Source organism: Sphaerodactylus townsendi, linkage group LG15, assembly GCF_021028975.2.
Source record: "Sphaerodactylus townsendi isolate TG3544 linkage group LG15, MPM_Stown_v2.3, whole genome shotgun sequence".
In the NCBI taxonomy this organism is placed as follows: Eukaryota; Metazoa; Chordata; class Lepidosauria; order Squamata; family Sphaerodactylidae; genus Sphaerodactylus; species Sphaerodactylus townsendi.
Window position 1 is genome coordinate 31664333 of NC_059439.1, and position 14422 is coordinate 31678754.

A 14422-nucleotide genomic window follows, 5' to 3' on the forward strand; every position below is an offset into this window, starting at 1 on the left:
CACCCTGTGAGGTAGGTGGGGCTGAGAGAGCTCTTGAAATCTGTGACTAGTGTGTGGGAGTGCACAGGCTAATCTGAATTCCCCAGATAAGCCTCCACAGCTCAAGTGGCAGAGCGGAGAATCAAACCTGGTTCCTCCAGATTAGAATGCACTTGCTCTTAACCACTGCGCCACTGCTGCTCCCAGGTGTGTTCTAGTATAAGGAAGGTCCCAGGTGTGTTCTAGTATAAGGAATCATTTGTAATTCACTCATAATACATAATACAATAATTCTCCGATCAAGGAGGATCAAGATTGGTAGCCATAGATTGACTTCTCCGCCATAAATCTGTCCAAGCCCCTTTTAAAGCTATCCAGGTTAGTGGCCATCACCGCCTCCTGTGGCAGCATATTCCAAACACCAATCACGCGTTGCGTGAAGAAATGTTTCCTTTTATGAATAAGAATAAGAACCAGATGTGGTTCTTTCCTCAAATATACTTACAGGTAACTCAACAGTTCCAGTTCTTCTGCTATAGCAACTAGGGTGAAGATCATTACTTCTTCAGTATAGAAGCAAATGTTTTTGAACTTTTACAGCAACATTGTAAGAAATGTTTGTAACTATGATTTATGTCAACACAACACAAGAAAGACTTGACATGTGTGTCAAGGCAATTAATGATTATAGGCTTCAGTTCTTGAAAGTAGTGCCTCCACTATCACTAAGCACACGGTTCTAGGGGGTGGGGGTGGGATTCATAGTAAGACCAGTTGCCTCTGACTTCCCACAGAAACATCTCTTTGTTGGTTAGGATCCTAGATCCTATTGGTAGAATGTACAGGAGATGACCATATTGCACCTTATCATATCATTATCCACTGACCCATGATTGCAGCGGTGATGTGTATGACACCCAAAAGATACATGAGGCTCTTGTAAGAGATGCTTATATATGTTATGATTGTCCAGAGTACCAAAGCAGCAATACATTCACAGGACCTTAAACAGAAGTCTTCAACCTTTTTGAGTGTTCAGGTGTGTTTGGAATCCACTTTCCCGTCTGTATATGTTTATTTGTACACCGCCCTGAGCCCTCCGGGGGAGGGCGGTATAAAAATCCAATAATGAATGAATGAATGAATGAATGAATGAAATAACTTTTTTATAATGAGGAAATAGGCACTGTAAATAAAATATCTCTTTTCCACATCTGTCATCTGTCTTTTCCACATCTGTCACCAACTGTCTGTTCAGTGTCTGCCACAGAGAAGGTGATGCCTCTGCCTTCAGCTGAGACCAGATGTCCCAGAGATAGTCCAGTTAACCCTGCTTGGTCTCTGAAAAAGGAATGGCCTTCCAGATGTTCATGGACTACAATTCCTGCGTGTGAGTTGTATTATGGGTTGATAAACTACAGCTCCCATAATGCTCTGCTCCAGTGCTATGCTCCATAGGCTCACGCCTACGGTGCCGCTTGGATTTCTGAGAGTTGTAGTCCATCTAGCCGTATCCTTATACCCCTCGCTAGCAGAGAAAGGACAATGGGACTACAACTACCGTCATGCATCACTTCTCCATTTCCCCCCCCTCCCGCGCAGCCTTGGCGCTTTGCGGCACGTCGGAGCTTGTAGTCCTCCCCTGAGTCCCTCTATGGAGAGAACTACAATTCCCAGAGTGCCCTAGGGGCGTGGCCACTTTGATGGCTTAGCAGCCCCTGCCCTTGCCCCCCTCCCGGCTAGGGGCTTCTCCCAAGATGGCCGGTCCTGCTCCGGAGGGCGGGGGCGGCCTCCCCGCCGGCTCGCTCGGCCACTGCCTGGCCCAGCTGCACAAGGGGACGGAGCCGGGCCTCGGCCGGGCCTTGCTGGCCCTCAGGACCCAGCACATCAAGCAGGCCGGGGGCATCGCCCGCTTCAGGGGCCGCGGGGGGCTGGCGCCCCTCCTGCGCATCCTGGCCAGCGCCCCCCGCCCGCGGCGCACCCTCGACCTGGCCCTCAGCATCCTGGGCAACTGCTGCACCGAAGGCGGCTGCCGCACCCAGGTGCGCGAGCTGGGGGGGATCCCGCCCCTTGGTGAGTGCAGGGGGGAGGGGGCTCTGGGGGGGGGGGGGCTCTGGGGGACAGGGTCAGGACCTCCCTCTGGAAGTTGAGGGGTCTGGACTTGGGACCATCCTGGAATTGGAAGGATTCGGATTTGGGACCCCCCCCCTAAATTTTTCGGGGTCCAGACTGAGGACCCCCTGGAATTTTAGAGGTTCAGACTGAGGTCCCCCTGGAATTTTAGGGGTGTGGTCCCCCTGGAATTTAAGGAGTCTGGACTTGGGACCTCCTCCCAGAATCTGAGGGATCCTCTTGGAATTTGAAGGGTCTGGACTTGGGACCACCCTGGAATTGGAAGCGTTCGGATTTGGGACCCTCTGGAATTTGAAGGGTCCAGACTGAGGTCTCCTGGAATGTTAGAGGTCCCAACTGAGGTCCCTCTGGAATTTAAGGAGTCTGGACTTGGGACTTCCCCCCCAGAATCTGAGGGATCTAGACTCAGGTCCTCCTGGAATTTGAAGGGTCTGGACTTGGGACCACCCTGGAATTGGAAGCGTTCGGATTTTGGACCCCCCCTAAATTTTTAGGGGTCCAGGCAGGTCCCCCTGGAATTTTAGGGGTGTGGTCCCCCTGGAATTTAAAGAGTCTGGACTTGGGACCTCCTCCCAGAATCTGAGGGGTCCTCTTGAAATTTGAAGGGTCTGGACTTGAGACCACCCTGGAATTTGAAGGGTTAGGATTTGGGACCCTCTGGAATTTGAAGGGTCCAGACTGAGGTCTCCTGGAATGTTAGAGGTCCCAACTGAGGTCCCTCTGGAATTTAAGGAGTCTGGACTTGGGACTTCCCCCCCAGAATCTGAGGGATCTAGACTCAGGTCCTCCTGGAATTTGAAGGTTCTGGACTTGGGACCACCCGTCCATGCATTGGATTTCCAAATTCACAGGATGAGGCTTTTGATTGGCTGTTGGAGATTTGATTAACTATGGCAGCAACTGTCACCATAGCCCAAGGATCTACACAGGGTTACTGAGGTTGAGGTGTGGCCATCGTTTGGTGGCTGGCCCTACCTCCCGCAGCAGCCATTTTGTGGCAGCCATGTTGTCGCTGTATTGTTACATCTACCATGGTGGAGTCTCCTTAAACAGAGGCTGGATGAACATATGTCGGGAGTGCTTTGATTGTGTGTTCCTGCGTGGCAGGGGGTTGGACTTGATGGCCCTTGGGGTCTCTTCCGTGATTCATTGCCATATCAGAATTCCAAAAAGACTGGGGACCCCTGGCATAGAGTCTAGAACAGTGGCGGTGAACCTATGGCACTCCAGGTGTTCATTGACTTCAATTCCCATCAGCCCCTGCCAGCATGGCCAACTGGCCATGCTGGTAGGGGCTGCTGGGAATTGAAGTCCATGAACATCTGGAGTGCCATAGGTTCACCACCACTGGCTAGAAGGCCAGGCTGTGATGCTTGGCCAGCAGACTTACAGTTGCTACAAGATGGGCCATGCTGAATGGGAAAAGCTGCCCTCCCAACCAGAGTTGATGGATAGTGGGGGGGGGGGAGGACAGCCACCTGTGCTTTTACAATCTAATTCTCTCTTCCCCTTCTTCCTCCCCACGTTCTTTACGCTTGCAGTTGCTGTCTTGAAATCGCTCGCAGTGGAAAGCATCCAGAATCGGACGGCTCGCGCTCTTGGCAACTTGGCTGTGGACGCTGAGAACTGTCAGGCCATCCACGAAGCAGGTGGAAAACGGGGCGGTGTTCGGGGCCGGGAGGGTGGGGGTGAAGCATCTGGGGCATGGGTTGGAGGGCTTGGGGTCCGCTCCGTCTGTACAGAATGCTCCGGTGGTGTGACCGTGCTCTATGAAGGCAGGAGCAACGGGCAGCCTCCATCCTTCTGTTCGGCGGGAAGGAAGCCACCTGGAGAACCAGAAGCGGCTGAGATTGCGGGCTGCGAAATGCCACTCAACAGGGGAATTATTAGCCTCTTCCGTAATGAAGCGCTCCTCTTTTCCACAAACGGGACTGAGGTGGGTTTGCATTTCACGGCATCGCGGACAGCCCTTCAGGGACTGAAAAGCTGGGGGCGAAATGTGGAGCCAGAGGATCCCCCCTTTGAAAGATCCCCCTGCACTGGATCGCTTTGATGCTCTTTCACAAGCTTCCCAGCCCATCTCTGCAAGGTGGGGGTAATTACATTGCCGTGTGTGGTGTTTTTAGATCCATAGCTGATTATTTGATGATCAGCCACCTCGAACAAGGTGTAGAGAGATCTTGAACCAAGAAGCAAATCTATAAACTATGTTACATGGCTGATGTCAGGATTTGTACAGATTATGGGGTGTTCTGCACAATTGAAAGGCATTGTGCGATTTGCAAAGTGCAAGAAAGGTTATTTCTAAAAGGTTTCGCTTACCTATGTGTTGGCCGAAATTTTGCACACGAGGCACAGACAAGAGCCGAGGCAATGTGTGCTTTCAAAGTGCAACTGGATCGTGTAGGTTTCTGCAAAGGCTTTTCCGGTGTTGTAACTCTGCTTTACTGCTCCCATCCCAGCAGGCACCTGGAATGGCTGGTAAAGCAAGCGTAATTTTGGGAGGAGGATGTAGGGAAACACGGCAGGTTGGTTGAGAAGCTTGCTGGTGATCTGTAACGCTAGGGATGCCTGACGTGTTTTTCTTTGGCCTCTCTTCCCTTTCCACCACCCCGTTGCAGGAGCAGTGCCCCTGTTGATCCAGATCCTCACCACCTCCCAGGACAGCGAGTGTTTGCAGAGCGTGATACGAGCCGTGCGGTATCTGGCCGACACCCCCATCCATCGCCTCGCGCTGGCCCAGCAGGGGGCGGTGCGCCCCATCGCCGAGCGCTTGACTTCCTCCCCGGACGACGTCGCCCTGGTGGCCGCAGCCGTGCGGGCCCTCTTTGAGCTGACCAAGGGCTGCAGCTGCGACTGTGCCGAGCAGCTGAGCCTCGGGGGCGGGGTGGTGTCCCTGGTGACCTTGGCCAGCCACGACAAGCGGGCCTTGCGGGAATCGGCCCTGGCGGCCCTGGCCAATCTTTGCCTGCAGGGGGTGCTGCGGCCAGCCGTGGGCAACGCCGGCGGGGTGGAAGTGCTGGTGGCCGAGATCCAAAGGCGGCGAAGCGCCGGAGCGCTCAGGGGCTCCCTCCATTCCCTGGTGAGAGCCCTTTGCCTGCTCTGCCGGGAGGCGCTCAACAGGAGCCGCATCCGCGAGGCCGGCGGGCTGGAGCTGCTGCTCTCCCTGTTGAGGGACCAAGGCCACGGTTCTTTCCATGCCCGCGTGGTGGTGGCCTTTGTGGCTTTCCTGTACGACGAGGAGGCCCTGGAGATCCTGCAGACCAGGGGGCTGGTGCCTTTGCTGGTGGGGAGGTTGGTGGCCCAGAGCCAATGGAGCAGCCACGAGCCGGAGGAGGCCGAAGGAGAGACCGAGGACCTGGAAGACGAGAGAGACGCCGCCTCGTTTGACTTCCCCGCAGAGGGGCGCCGTGGGGAGCAGGCCGCGCCGGGAGCGGAGTCCTCCAGTTTCCAGAGTCTCAGGTAAGTGGTATCTTGAGTCGAGGGCCGCCTATACTCAGGGTTTGTCGGCCGGGGCAGAGAAGGGCGCTGGTGGCATTGAAAGGCTGAAGGCAGGGGCGTAACGAGGCAAACTGTAGCCCTGGGCAAAACCTGAGTTGGATGCCCCCCCCCCCCCCCTGGGCGGCCAGTCCACCTCCTTTGGGAGTCCATAATTTTGGACTCCCCGAACCAAACCTCACCAAACTTGGGGGATAGCATAAGGACAGTCTCCTGATGATACGCTGAAATTTTGGTGCCACTAGCCTAAAAACTGCGCCCCCTGCAGGCCACAAATGGAAAACCACTAAAATACCCCCAAACGAACCCTGCATTTTGATGCCCCCCACGTGGTGCCCTGGGCAGCTGCCCACCTTGCCCAATGGGCATTACGCCCACGGCTGAAGGCAGGAGGGCAGAGCCTGGTACGCTTTATGCACCCAGGGACCTCTTGAGTTCTACGCTGGGCAGCAAAACCCCATTCCTGGATTCAGAGAGAACTTGTGTGCAAGTTCAGCCTGTGGACTATCGAGGTTCCCTTGTTGTGCTTTTCAGATCAGTGGGAATCTGGGCTGGGCAGGCGAAGGAGAAAGGAGCAAAGGAATAAAGTTTAAAGGAGGGGGCTTGAGGGCTGGAGCCAGGCAGGGCCTCTGTCCTCTTGGCCAGCGACTGGATTCTCTGCAGTCCTCGTCTGTTATCAGAACTTCCCTTGCAAGCTGAAGAATTACAAACTGCCTGGTTTTTCCCCCCTACGCGAGAGCTGTGTTTCTCAGGGTTCGCACCACATTTGTCTGTTACAGGGGTCTGCAACCTGTGGCTCTCCAGATGTTCGTGGACTACAATCCCCATCAGCCCCTGCCAATTGCTGGCAGGGGCCGATGGGGATTGCAGTCCCTGAGCATCTGGAGAGTCATAGGTTGCAGACCCCCGGTCTGTTATTTTATTTATGAATTGGATTTGTATCCCACCCTATCCCCGAAGGGCTTGGGGTGGATCGCGACATAAAAGCCAGTTATACAATCACTAAAAATCATTTCTATAAAAAACAGAGCCAATATTAAAACTATCAAATGGTACAATAAAACGGTACTAAAAAGCATTAAATCATTAGAACAACATAAATAATTAATTGTCAACATCGCCTCCCTCCCCCTGCCCTCCCTCTCCCCCCTGCCCTCCCTGGAGACCGAAAGGAGATGCTCTAAGTGCCATTTGGTCCGGCTGGCTAGATGGGAAAGGCCCTGCAGAACTGCGATAGTGGCTCTGTCCCTGGAATTATTTCTGCTGCAGATGGGTGGCAAGTCAGTGTGTTATAGTGGCTAAGAGCGGCAAACTCTAATCCGGAGAGCCAGGTTCGATTCCCCCTCCTCCGTGTGAAGCCTGCTGGGTGACCCAGTTCTCTCCGAACTCTCTCAGCCTGCATGAAGGCAGACAGGTGCAGTCTGGGTATAATTCTTCCCCAGTGTCCTGTGGGCCTTGTGTCACTGTCATTCAGTCGCGAGGCAGCAACCGGGAGAAGTCTGTTGCATTAATTACATGTGTCACCTTTCTAGCTGTGTGCCAAAAAGGGTTTCTTGGCCACGGGGCCTGATCCCTCTGTGTAATTGCTGCATGACTTTCCTGATGCTCTTCTGCCTTCTCACCAGCAGAGGGCAGTGTGAGCAAGCTTTGGTTCCTCTTCCTCACTGTCCCTAACTATGCTCTTTTCCATAGAAAGATGATAGTTCAGTTAGTGGAAGCACAGTGGTTGAGAATATTGTACACTTCCGCATTAGAATATAGTCCTGAACGAATGTGAGAATTATTCATTTGTATTCATTGCCTTTGTCAAAACCATTATTTGGCGCATTATGGAACATGGTACTTTGGTACAAGAGCACTTATAGTTCACTGAACGACTATCATCAGACTTTCGAAATGGATCGGAGGAGCATGGCTAGGTAGGTACCAGGTTCCAGGTGGAGCATTCTACAACAAAGAAGGTCCGGCATGCTTTGCTCTGCGGTGGAGGGATATACAACCCTACTATCCTCCCTTCTGAATGACTTTTCTTTCCCTCCGTCATCTCTCTCCCCCACCCCCATCTACTACAGATCCTGGCTCCTGTCTGAAGGCTACATCGCCAGTCCCGGCGACCTTTCCCCGCAGTGGTCCCCTGACACCACCCTTTCTGAACTGGACACCCAAGGGTGCATCAGCCCCCATCAGGAACTACAAGACGAATCCCTGGCCTGCCACGCCTCGCCTGGGGTCAAGACCCAGTCCAGGGCAGAGTCCCCCACATTCCTGAACTGTCCTTTGTTAGATTTGGCGCTTGGAGAACAGCCAAGCTCTTCCGTGCCAGTAAACCCGGCAGAGGGAGACGGAGTGCATCCGGAAGAGAGTCTCTGCGCCTCTGCCTTGCCTGTCTCAGAAGAAACTGGAAGCCTCTGTTCAGCACAGTCGCCTTTCCCAGAGGCTGCAGATTTGTTGGGGGTCAAGGAGCACGAAGAGGTTGGGACCCATAAGCAGCCGAAGGGTCCCGTTACGGCACCGCCGGAGGCATGTTCTGCTGAAAAAGCGGATCAGTCATCTCAGGTCGTACCAGCAACCGATGAGAATGACCCAAAGGCTGGGATCCTGTCCCCAGCTATTCCACTTCCAAGCATGGGTGACCACAACCAGCCATCGGCCAGCTTCGTTGCCAAATCACCGAGTACGGAAGAGGCGTGTCCGACCCCCAGAAAGCTCCCCCTTCAGAACTTCCCGGGTTCTCCGGAGGAACCCAGGCTGCCTACCTTCTGCTGGAGGCGGCGGGCCACGTTTCGGTTAACGTCTGCCACGTTCCCTCAAACGCCACGTCCGGCCGGGGAGGCCCCGTCCCCGCTTCTCTCTTTGGCCCTGCCTCTCTCTCTGTCTCCACACGGGGGCGACAGAGAGCTGCATGCCCCCGAGGCCCCGGCCCTGCTGCTGCTCTCCCGCTTTTCACAGGCGGAGGATCCCAGCCGCAGCTTGGTGACGCCGACCGTGTTGCACGGGCTGCTCCGCTACATCACGGGGAGCCCCGCCCCCTCGTCCCGCTGCCTTCGGCTGCTGCATCGCCTCACCTGCAACCCCACTTGCCTGGAGGCCTTCGTCCGTTCCTTTGGGGCCTCGCTCATCCGGGCCTGGCTGGTTCTGGGTGTGTCACCAGAGCAGGCTACTCACGCCGCCACCGCCGCTGAACAGGAAGAGGAAGAGCCAAGGAAACCTGACATGGGACACCAGGACATTGGGCGATTCAAGGAGTTTGGTGCGTGTGTGTTTTTCTCTGTCTCACCCAGAGGCGTATCCGCCTAGGGACAAGGGGTAGCCCTTGTCCCCGGGCACCACTCTTCTGGTCACGTGGGGGGCGTAAAATCGCCCCCCCCCCCCACGTGACCAGGAAGTCCTTCTGTCTTGTCGTTTTCACATGCCTCAACCCCGTCCAAGGCACACGAGGCAGCAGGACTTCCTGCTGCCTCCAAGTGCCCTCAACCCCACCCTGGACTCCTCCTCTTTTCCTCTCCCCCTCCCCCCCGCCGGCTGGGCTCCCAGCTGGCAGCCTGCAGTCTCTTCAGACCTCCCCTCCGGGCAGGCCAGAAGGGACTGCAGTCCCGGCCTCAGAGACTTTCTTTTATAAGCACTGAGGCTGGGGGTGGGGCTTGGGGAGCAGGAAGGGGTGGGACACCTTAGACCTTGCCCATGTCCATGGTGACATGGGCGGGGTCGAGGGCAGTAAGGGTGGAGCCTGGGGCATCAGGGGCGGAGCTAGGGTGGTGGGGGGCAGAGCCTGGGAGGCAGGTGGAGCCTGGGGGGCGTCCTGGAGACAATTTGTCTCTGGGCGCCATTTACCCCTGGTACACTTCTGGTCTCACCCCTCAGATTCTTGGTCCAGGGTACTGGAATATTCAGGCTTGTGTTCAAATCCATGGAGTCTCATGGTCATCCCTTAAAGATGGACAAAACAGCACGTCACACACTGAAGACGGAGGATCAATATATTCAATAAATGTATTTATGTATATTTTATCATTGTCCAGTTACTGAATCCAATGATTGTACATCCAGGTTTTTTCCTGGGATCTTACCTAAGCTTTTGTAGAGTATATGCAGCTATTTGGGTTTGTGTGTCAGCTCTGTTGAGAGACAAAAAGACCTGTGCATGGCAAATGAATGAATAATTTTCCTGAAGGAATTGCTTCTCCTGAGGAAGATTACAGTGAAAACGTACTTATAAACTCGTGAGTCGTTTGGGAAGTACTTTCTATATGGAATATAATTATCCTAAAGATATTGAAAAAATGAACTATTTTTGTTCAGTAGATATTGAAGATATGGATTATATATCTCAAAAATGAACTTTTATTGTTGAAAAAACTGGATGTACAATCATTGGATTCAGTAACTGGACAATGATAAAATATACATAAATACATTTATTGAATATATTGATCCTCCGTCTTCAGTGTGTGACGTGCTGTTTTGTTCCTCTGTCATATACATTACACACAATTTGGCTTGTTTTCATCCCTTAAAGATGAGCAGGTTTATTGGCCCAGTCTTTTGGGGACTAGAGCCCGCTTCCTGTGATACATGCATGGCTCGTAGATGAGATTATTGGGGGGTTAGTGCAACTAAAGCCACACTAGGGCAGTTTACACCAATACCGACTGGCAGTCACAAGACTGGACATCTGATAAAAACTTAGAAATGCTTCACCGTTATATCCAGTTTCAACACAGTGTACAGTTGTGCAGGACCTATTCTTCAGTCTCCACTATGACTTATGGAATTCCATGCCTCAAGATATACTTACTGGTGTTGACTTTCAGTGCAGATTTCTCAAGTTCATGGAAGTTAACCAGTAGCTGCTGCTAGACCGATGTGGCTAAATGGGGGCCTTCCCTGGCCTCTGAATATCCATTGCTGTGGAAAACTGGGTTAGGGACAGTTGCCTCGGTGCTTTTGTTGTGGGCGTGGAAGCTACCATAAACAGGAATCGAATAGGTCTTTGAGCTGATCTAGGAGGACTCCTCTTACCCTCTTAGTCCTTGCTTTGCTGATATCAGCTGGGCCAGGGCGCTTCCAGATCCAAGGGAGCCCTTCCTTTCCCACGTGGGTTTGCAGAGCAGACTTCTTCCAGCAGATAGAAAACTGAGTAATGAGTGCATCTTGAGGCCCCCGGCTCTTTTGAAGTAGAACTGGGAAGAGGTAGAGGGGGGCGCCGACCGCCAACTGCAGCAGCTGACCGACTTCTCCATTCTCTCCGTCTTTTCCAGGTGAGACATTGATGATGAACCTGCGGGTACAAGCAGAGTCCCCCTTTGGTGTGGGAGTCCTCAACCACATGCTGCTGTCGGGTTCTGAGTCGGACCAGGTGGCCTGTGCTCTTGCCCTCCCTCTAATCTGCAGGTGAGTCCAACCCGTGTCTCTTCCTCCTGGGACCATCATGGCCTTCTGTGGCAATGGCTGCTTCCTCATGCAGGACGGCAGCCAGTGTGCAAGGCGGCCAGCATGCTCGAACAAGAGGTATAGGCTGAGCTGGGGAAGGGTGAGCTGATCAGCCTCTGCGTTGGATGCTGCGAGAAGAAGCAAAAACTATCCATTGGCCTTTCTTCTGCATTTACCAAGAGGCTAAAGACGATCTGCTAATCTGGAGAGCATTTGGAAAGGCTGGCAAAGAAAAATATTTTATTTTTAGCAAGCCTTTATTGGCATGGACAACAGTACAACAATAATAAAAAACGGCTTAAAAAGCATATACAATACAGGAAATAAATGTTAGATCGAAGGAAATCTACTGGCGTTTAGTAATTTCCAGGAGAAAGTCTGCCACTATCATACAGAGAGAAGGATCAGGATTGTCCAACAAGTAGTGTAATCTAATTAAATCGGGGAGATGGGGTAAATGTAAAGGAGTAAGATTCACATACTTGGATCTGATTTCCTTGAATCTGAGACAGTGTAGTAATTGTTGGGCCAGAGATTCAACTGAGTCATCGTTACATGGGCACAATCTTTTAGCCTTTTCTTGCGTATTAAATCTGCTGTGTAACAAGGCAGAAGGCATAACATTAAACCTGGTGAGCATTATGGCTCTCCTTTGAGCAGGGTTTATTAAGCAATACAGGTAGTGTGCCAAGTGGGAGAGAAAAATACAGAGGGGAGCACATTTTCAAAGAAAAATATGTGAAAAGGCTGTGAGAAGACATGGTAGCCGGACCAGGAATGTGGAAGTTATACAGTGGGATCCTGTGAAGGATTTCTCCAAATGTAATTCACCAATTCCTCACCACCACCATCACCAATTGCTGCAAACTCCCCCCCCCCCAATTCAGTTTTGGTGGGTCTGCTGTCCCCAAAGAGCATAATTTGGAGGGGTATTTTGGGCTACAGAGGGAAGAGATAAGGAATTCATACTCTATTCCATTGGCAGAAATATTTTGACGGGTTGACGGGTTGACAGGGGCGTGGGTGGGGGACAGTGTGCCTTATCTGGTCAGCACAACGTCCTTCCTCACGTTTTAAGATCAATTTTTTGGTGGGGTTAGAAGGGAAAAGGTCAAAGCAACATGAAAGCCAAGGATGTGAAATCCCCCCCCCCCCTTCTTTCTGCTGCAGGAAGGATTCCCTTTGCCGGAAACTTCTCTTGGACCACTCCGGCTTGCGTCTCCTGCTGGGGGCCCTGGTGCGAGGGCCCGAGCCCCAGTTCATTTTCTACGCCTCCGACTCTCTGTCTTTCCTCCTGGGCTCTCAAGCTCCGTGTAGTCCTGGGGTGTCCTCTCCCACTTTAAAGCGGCCCCGCTTGGACCCCCAGCCGCCTTGCTCTTATCTCCGCCTGGTGGACGAAGGCGGGGCTGACCTGCAGTTCCAGCTGGACGGGGGCGCCACGGTGCCCGCCTCGCGTCAGGTGGTGAGCGAAGCCTCCGAGGTCTTCTGCGCCATGCTGAGCGGAGGGTTTGCGGAGTCGTGTCGCACGAGTGTGTGTCTCCACGGCCTGTCGCCTGAGCCTTTCCTGGTTCTCACACACTTTCTTCACGGCTGCCGGGGGAAGCCGTGCCCGGTGTTGGGTGTGCCCTTCTCCCTTGCTTTGGCAGAAGAAATCTTCACGGTTGCAGAACAGTACCTCCTCCCTGACCTCCAGTCTCTGGTCGACGACACTGTGTGCCAGGACTTCTTACGCCCCGGGACCGTAGGCGAGGTGTACCGCTTGGCTGAGCGGCAGAACCGGTCCCGTGTGCTCCGGCGGTGCGCCTCCTACGTGCTCCAGGGGTTGGCAGAACCCACCCAGCGAGCCGCCGCGTTGGCTGAACTACTCCGATCTGCCGGAAATCCCAGCGGGGCGGCCGAGGAGCTGTTGAGGGTTGTTCTGGAGTCCCCTTGGGGCTCTGGTTCTGAGGGGCAGCAAGGCTGAAGGCGCGGACCCTCGTCTCCTCCATTTCTGATCTCACACATGCAGCCAGAATGCCAGTGTTGCGGCGGAACACGCCAGGAGAGTTGCCGCGGAAATGCTAAGAATAAACAGGACAAGTTCGTGGAGAAGGGCTGTCCGCGTCAGTCGACCATCCCGTAGCGCACAGGTGTCGAACTCGCGGCCCTCCAGACATTATGGACTACAGTTCCCATCATCCCCTGCCAGCATGATGCTGGCAGGGGATGATGGGAACTGTAGTCCATAACGTCTGGAGGGCCGCGAGTTTGACACCTGTGCGGCTGAGCGTCCCTCTGGAGGGGGAAGCGGCAATGAATACCTCTCAGCAAAGTAGGTTGTACGTATGAGACGGAGGGTGGAGGAGGCCTGCAGAGGGGGAAAGAAAGAGAACAGGGAGGAGAGCTTTGGGAAGGATGGCGCTCCCCCTGCCTGGCAACCGTGGAGAAAGCTGCCTGGCAACCGTGGCTTGAAATCAGGCAACCGCCTCTCCCCATTCCTTCATTTGTGGAGATGCTCCCATCTAGCGACGGAGCTCCTGGGCATGGCAGCGGTGGAAAGTGGGTGGTGGGTTCCTTTCTGGTGGGCTTCTGGTTGCACGGCAGGAATTCAGGCAGCTGCTGCCCCAAGGAGGGACCCCAGACTTGGGAGAGGGCTCTGCAGAAATCTCCTCCACCAGGCGAGAGGATGTCTTTCCCAATGGAGATGTTGGAAGAGCGTGAATAAGCAACAGGAAGAGCCTGAAACGAGAGGAGAATCCTGCAAAACGAACTGCGTAGACTCGTCCTCTCTTGGACCCCTGAGAAGAGGGACCTATGGAGGGTGCTTTGTGAGTTGGTGGGCTGATGGGGGAAGGCGTCGCTCAGCTGTACAGGTAGAAGGACTCTGTGGCCTCTGAGTGATTGTAAATAGAGAAATATAGGTTCAGAGATGCTCTAAAACATCTGTGTGGGCTTGCCTTATTTGTGGGAGCCGGCCAGCTTCTCACAGCTGACGGAGAAAGGTAAACGTTAGTTTTTGTTGCTGCAAAAAATAAAATAATGGATGGGATCGATTTTCGAGGCGGGTGCCTCGCTAAAAGGGCTTGGACAGATTTATGGAGGAGAAGTCGATCTATGGCTATCAATCTTGATCCTCCTTGATCTCAGATTGCAAATGCCTGAGCAGACCAGGTGCTCAGGAGCAGCAGCAGCCGCAGAAGGAGGCCATTGCTTTCACATCCTGCATGTGAGCTCCCAAAGGCACCTGGTGGGCCACTGCGAGTAGCAGAGTGCTGGACTAGATGGACTCTGGTCTGATCCAGCAGGCTAGTTCTTATGTTCTTATGTTCTTAACCAACTAGTCTGATTGCCCGTCTGTTCGTGGGAAGGAAATGTACTGGGGGGGTGGCGGGGAGACACGAAC

The 14422-nt window shown here is 53.5% G+C and overlaps 1 protein-coding gene across 1 annotated transcript; it reads left to right on the forward strand.

Annotated features, from left to right (window-relative positions):
* The first annotated feature begins 1691 nt into the window (after nt 1-1691).
* ARMC5 (armadillo repeat containing 5) lies at nt 1692-13959 on the forward strand. Its single transcript, XM_048517465.1, has 6 exons — nt 1692-2052; nt 3654-3761; nt 4734-5574; nt 7683-8860; nt 10869-11001; nt 12211-13959. The coding sequence occupies exons 1-6, from the start codon at nt 1737-1739 to the stop codon at nt 13001-13003; spliced, it is 3369 nt and encodes a 1122-aa protein (XP_048373422.1). The 5' UTR covers nt 1692-1736; the 3' UTR covers nt 13004-13959.
* The last annotated feature ends 463 nt before the right edge of the window (nt 13960-14422 follow it).

Bases quoted from the DNA above. Each gene is read 5' to 3' on its own strand.
- ARMC5 (XM_048517465.1), top strand. From the start codon at position 1,737: ATGGCCGGTCCTGCTCCGGAGGGCGGGGGCGGCCTCCCCGCCGGCTCG. The intron at 2,053-3,653 runs GTGAGTGCAGGG...TTACGCTTGCAG, and splicing joins GGGGGGGATCCCGCCCCTTG to TTGCTGTCTTGAAATCGCTC. The intron at 3,762-4,733 runs GTGGAAAACGGG...ACCCCGTTGCAG, and splicing joins TCAGGCCATCCACGAAGCAG to GAGCAGTGCCCCTGTTGATC.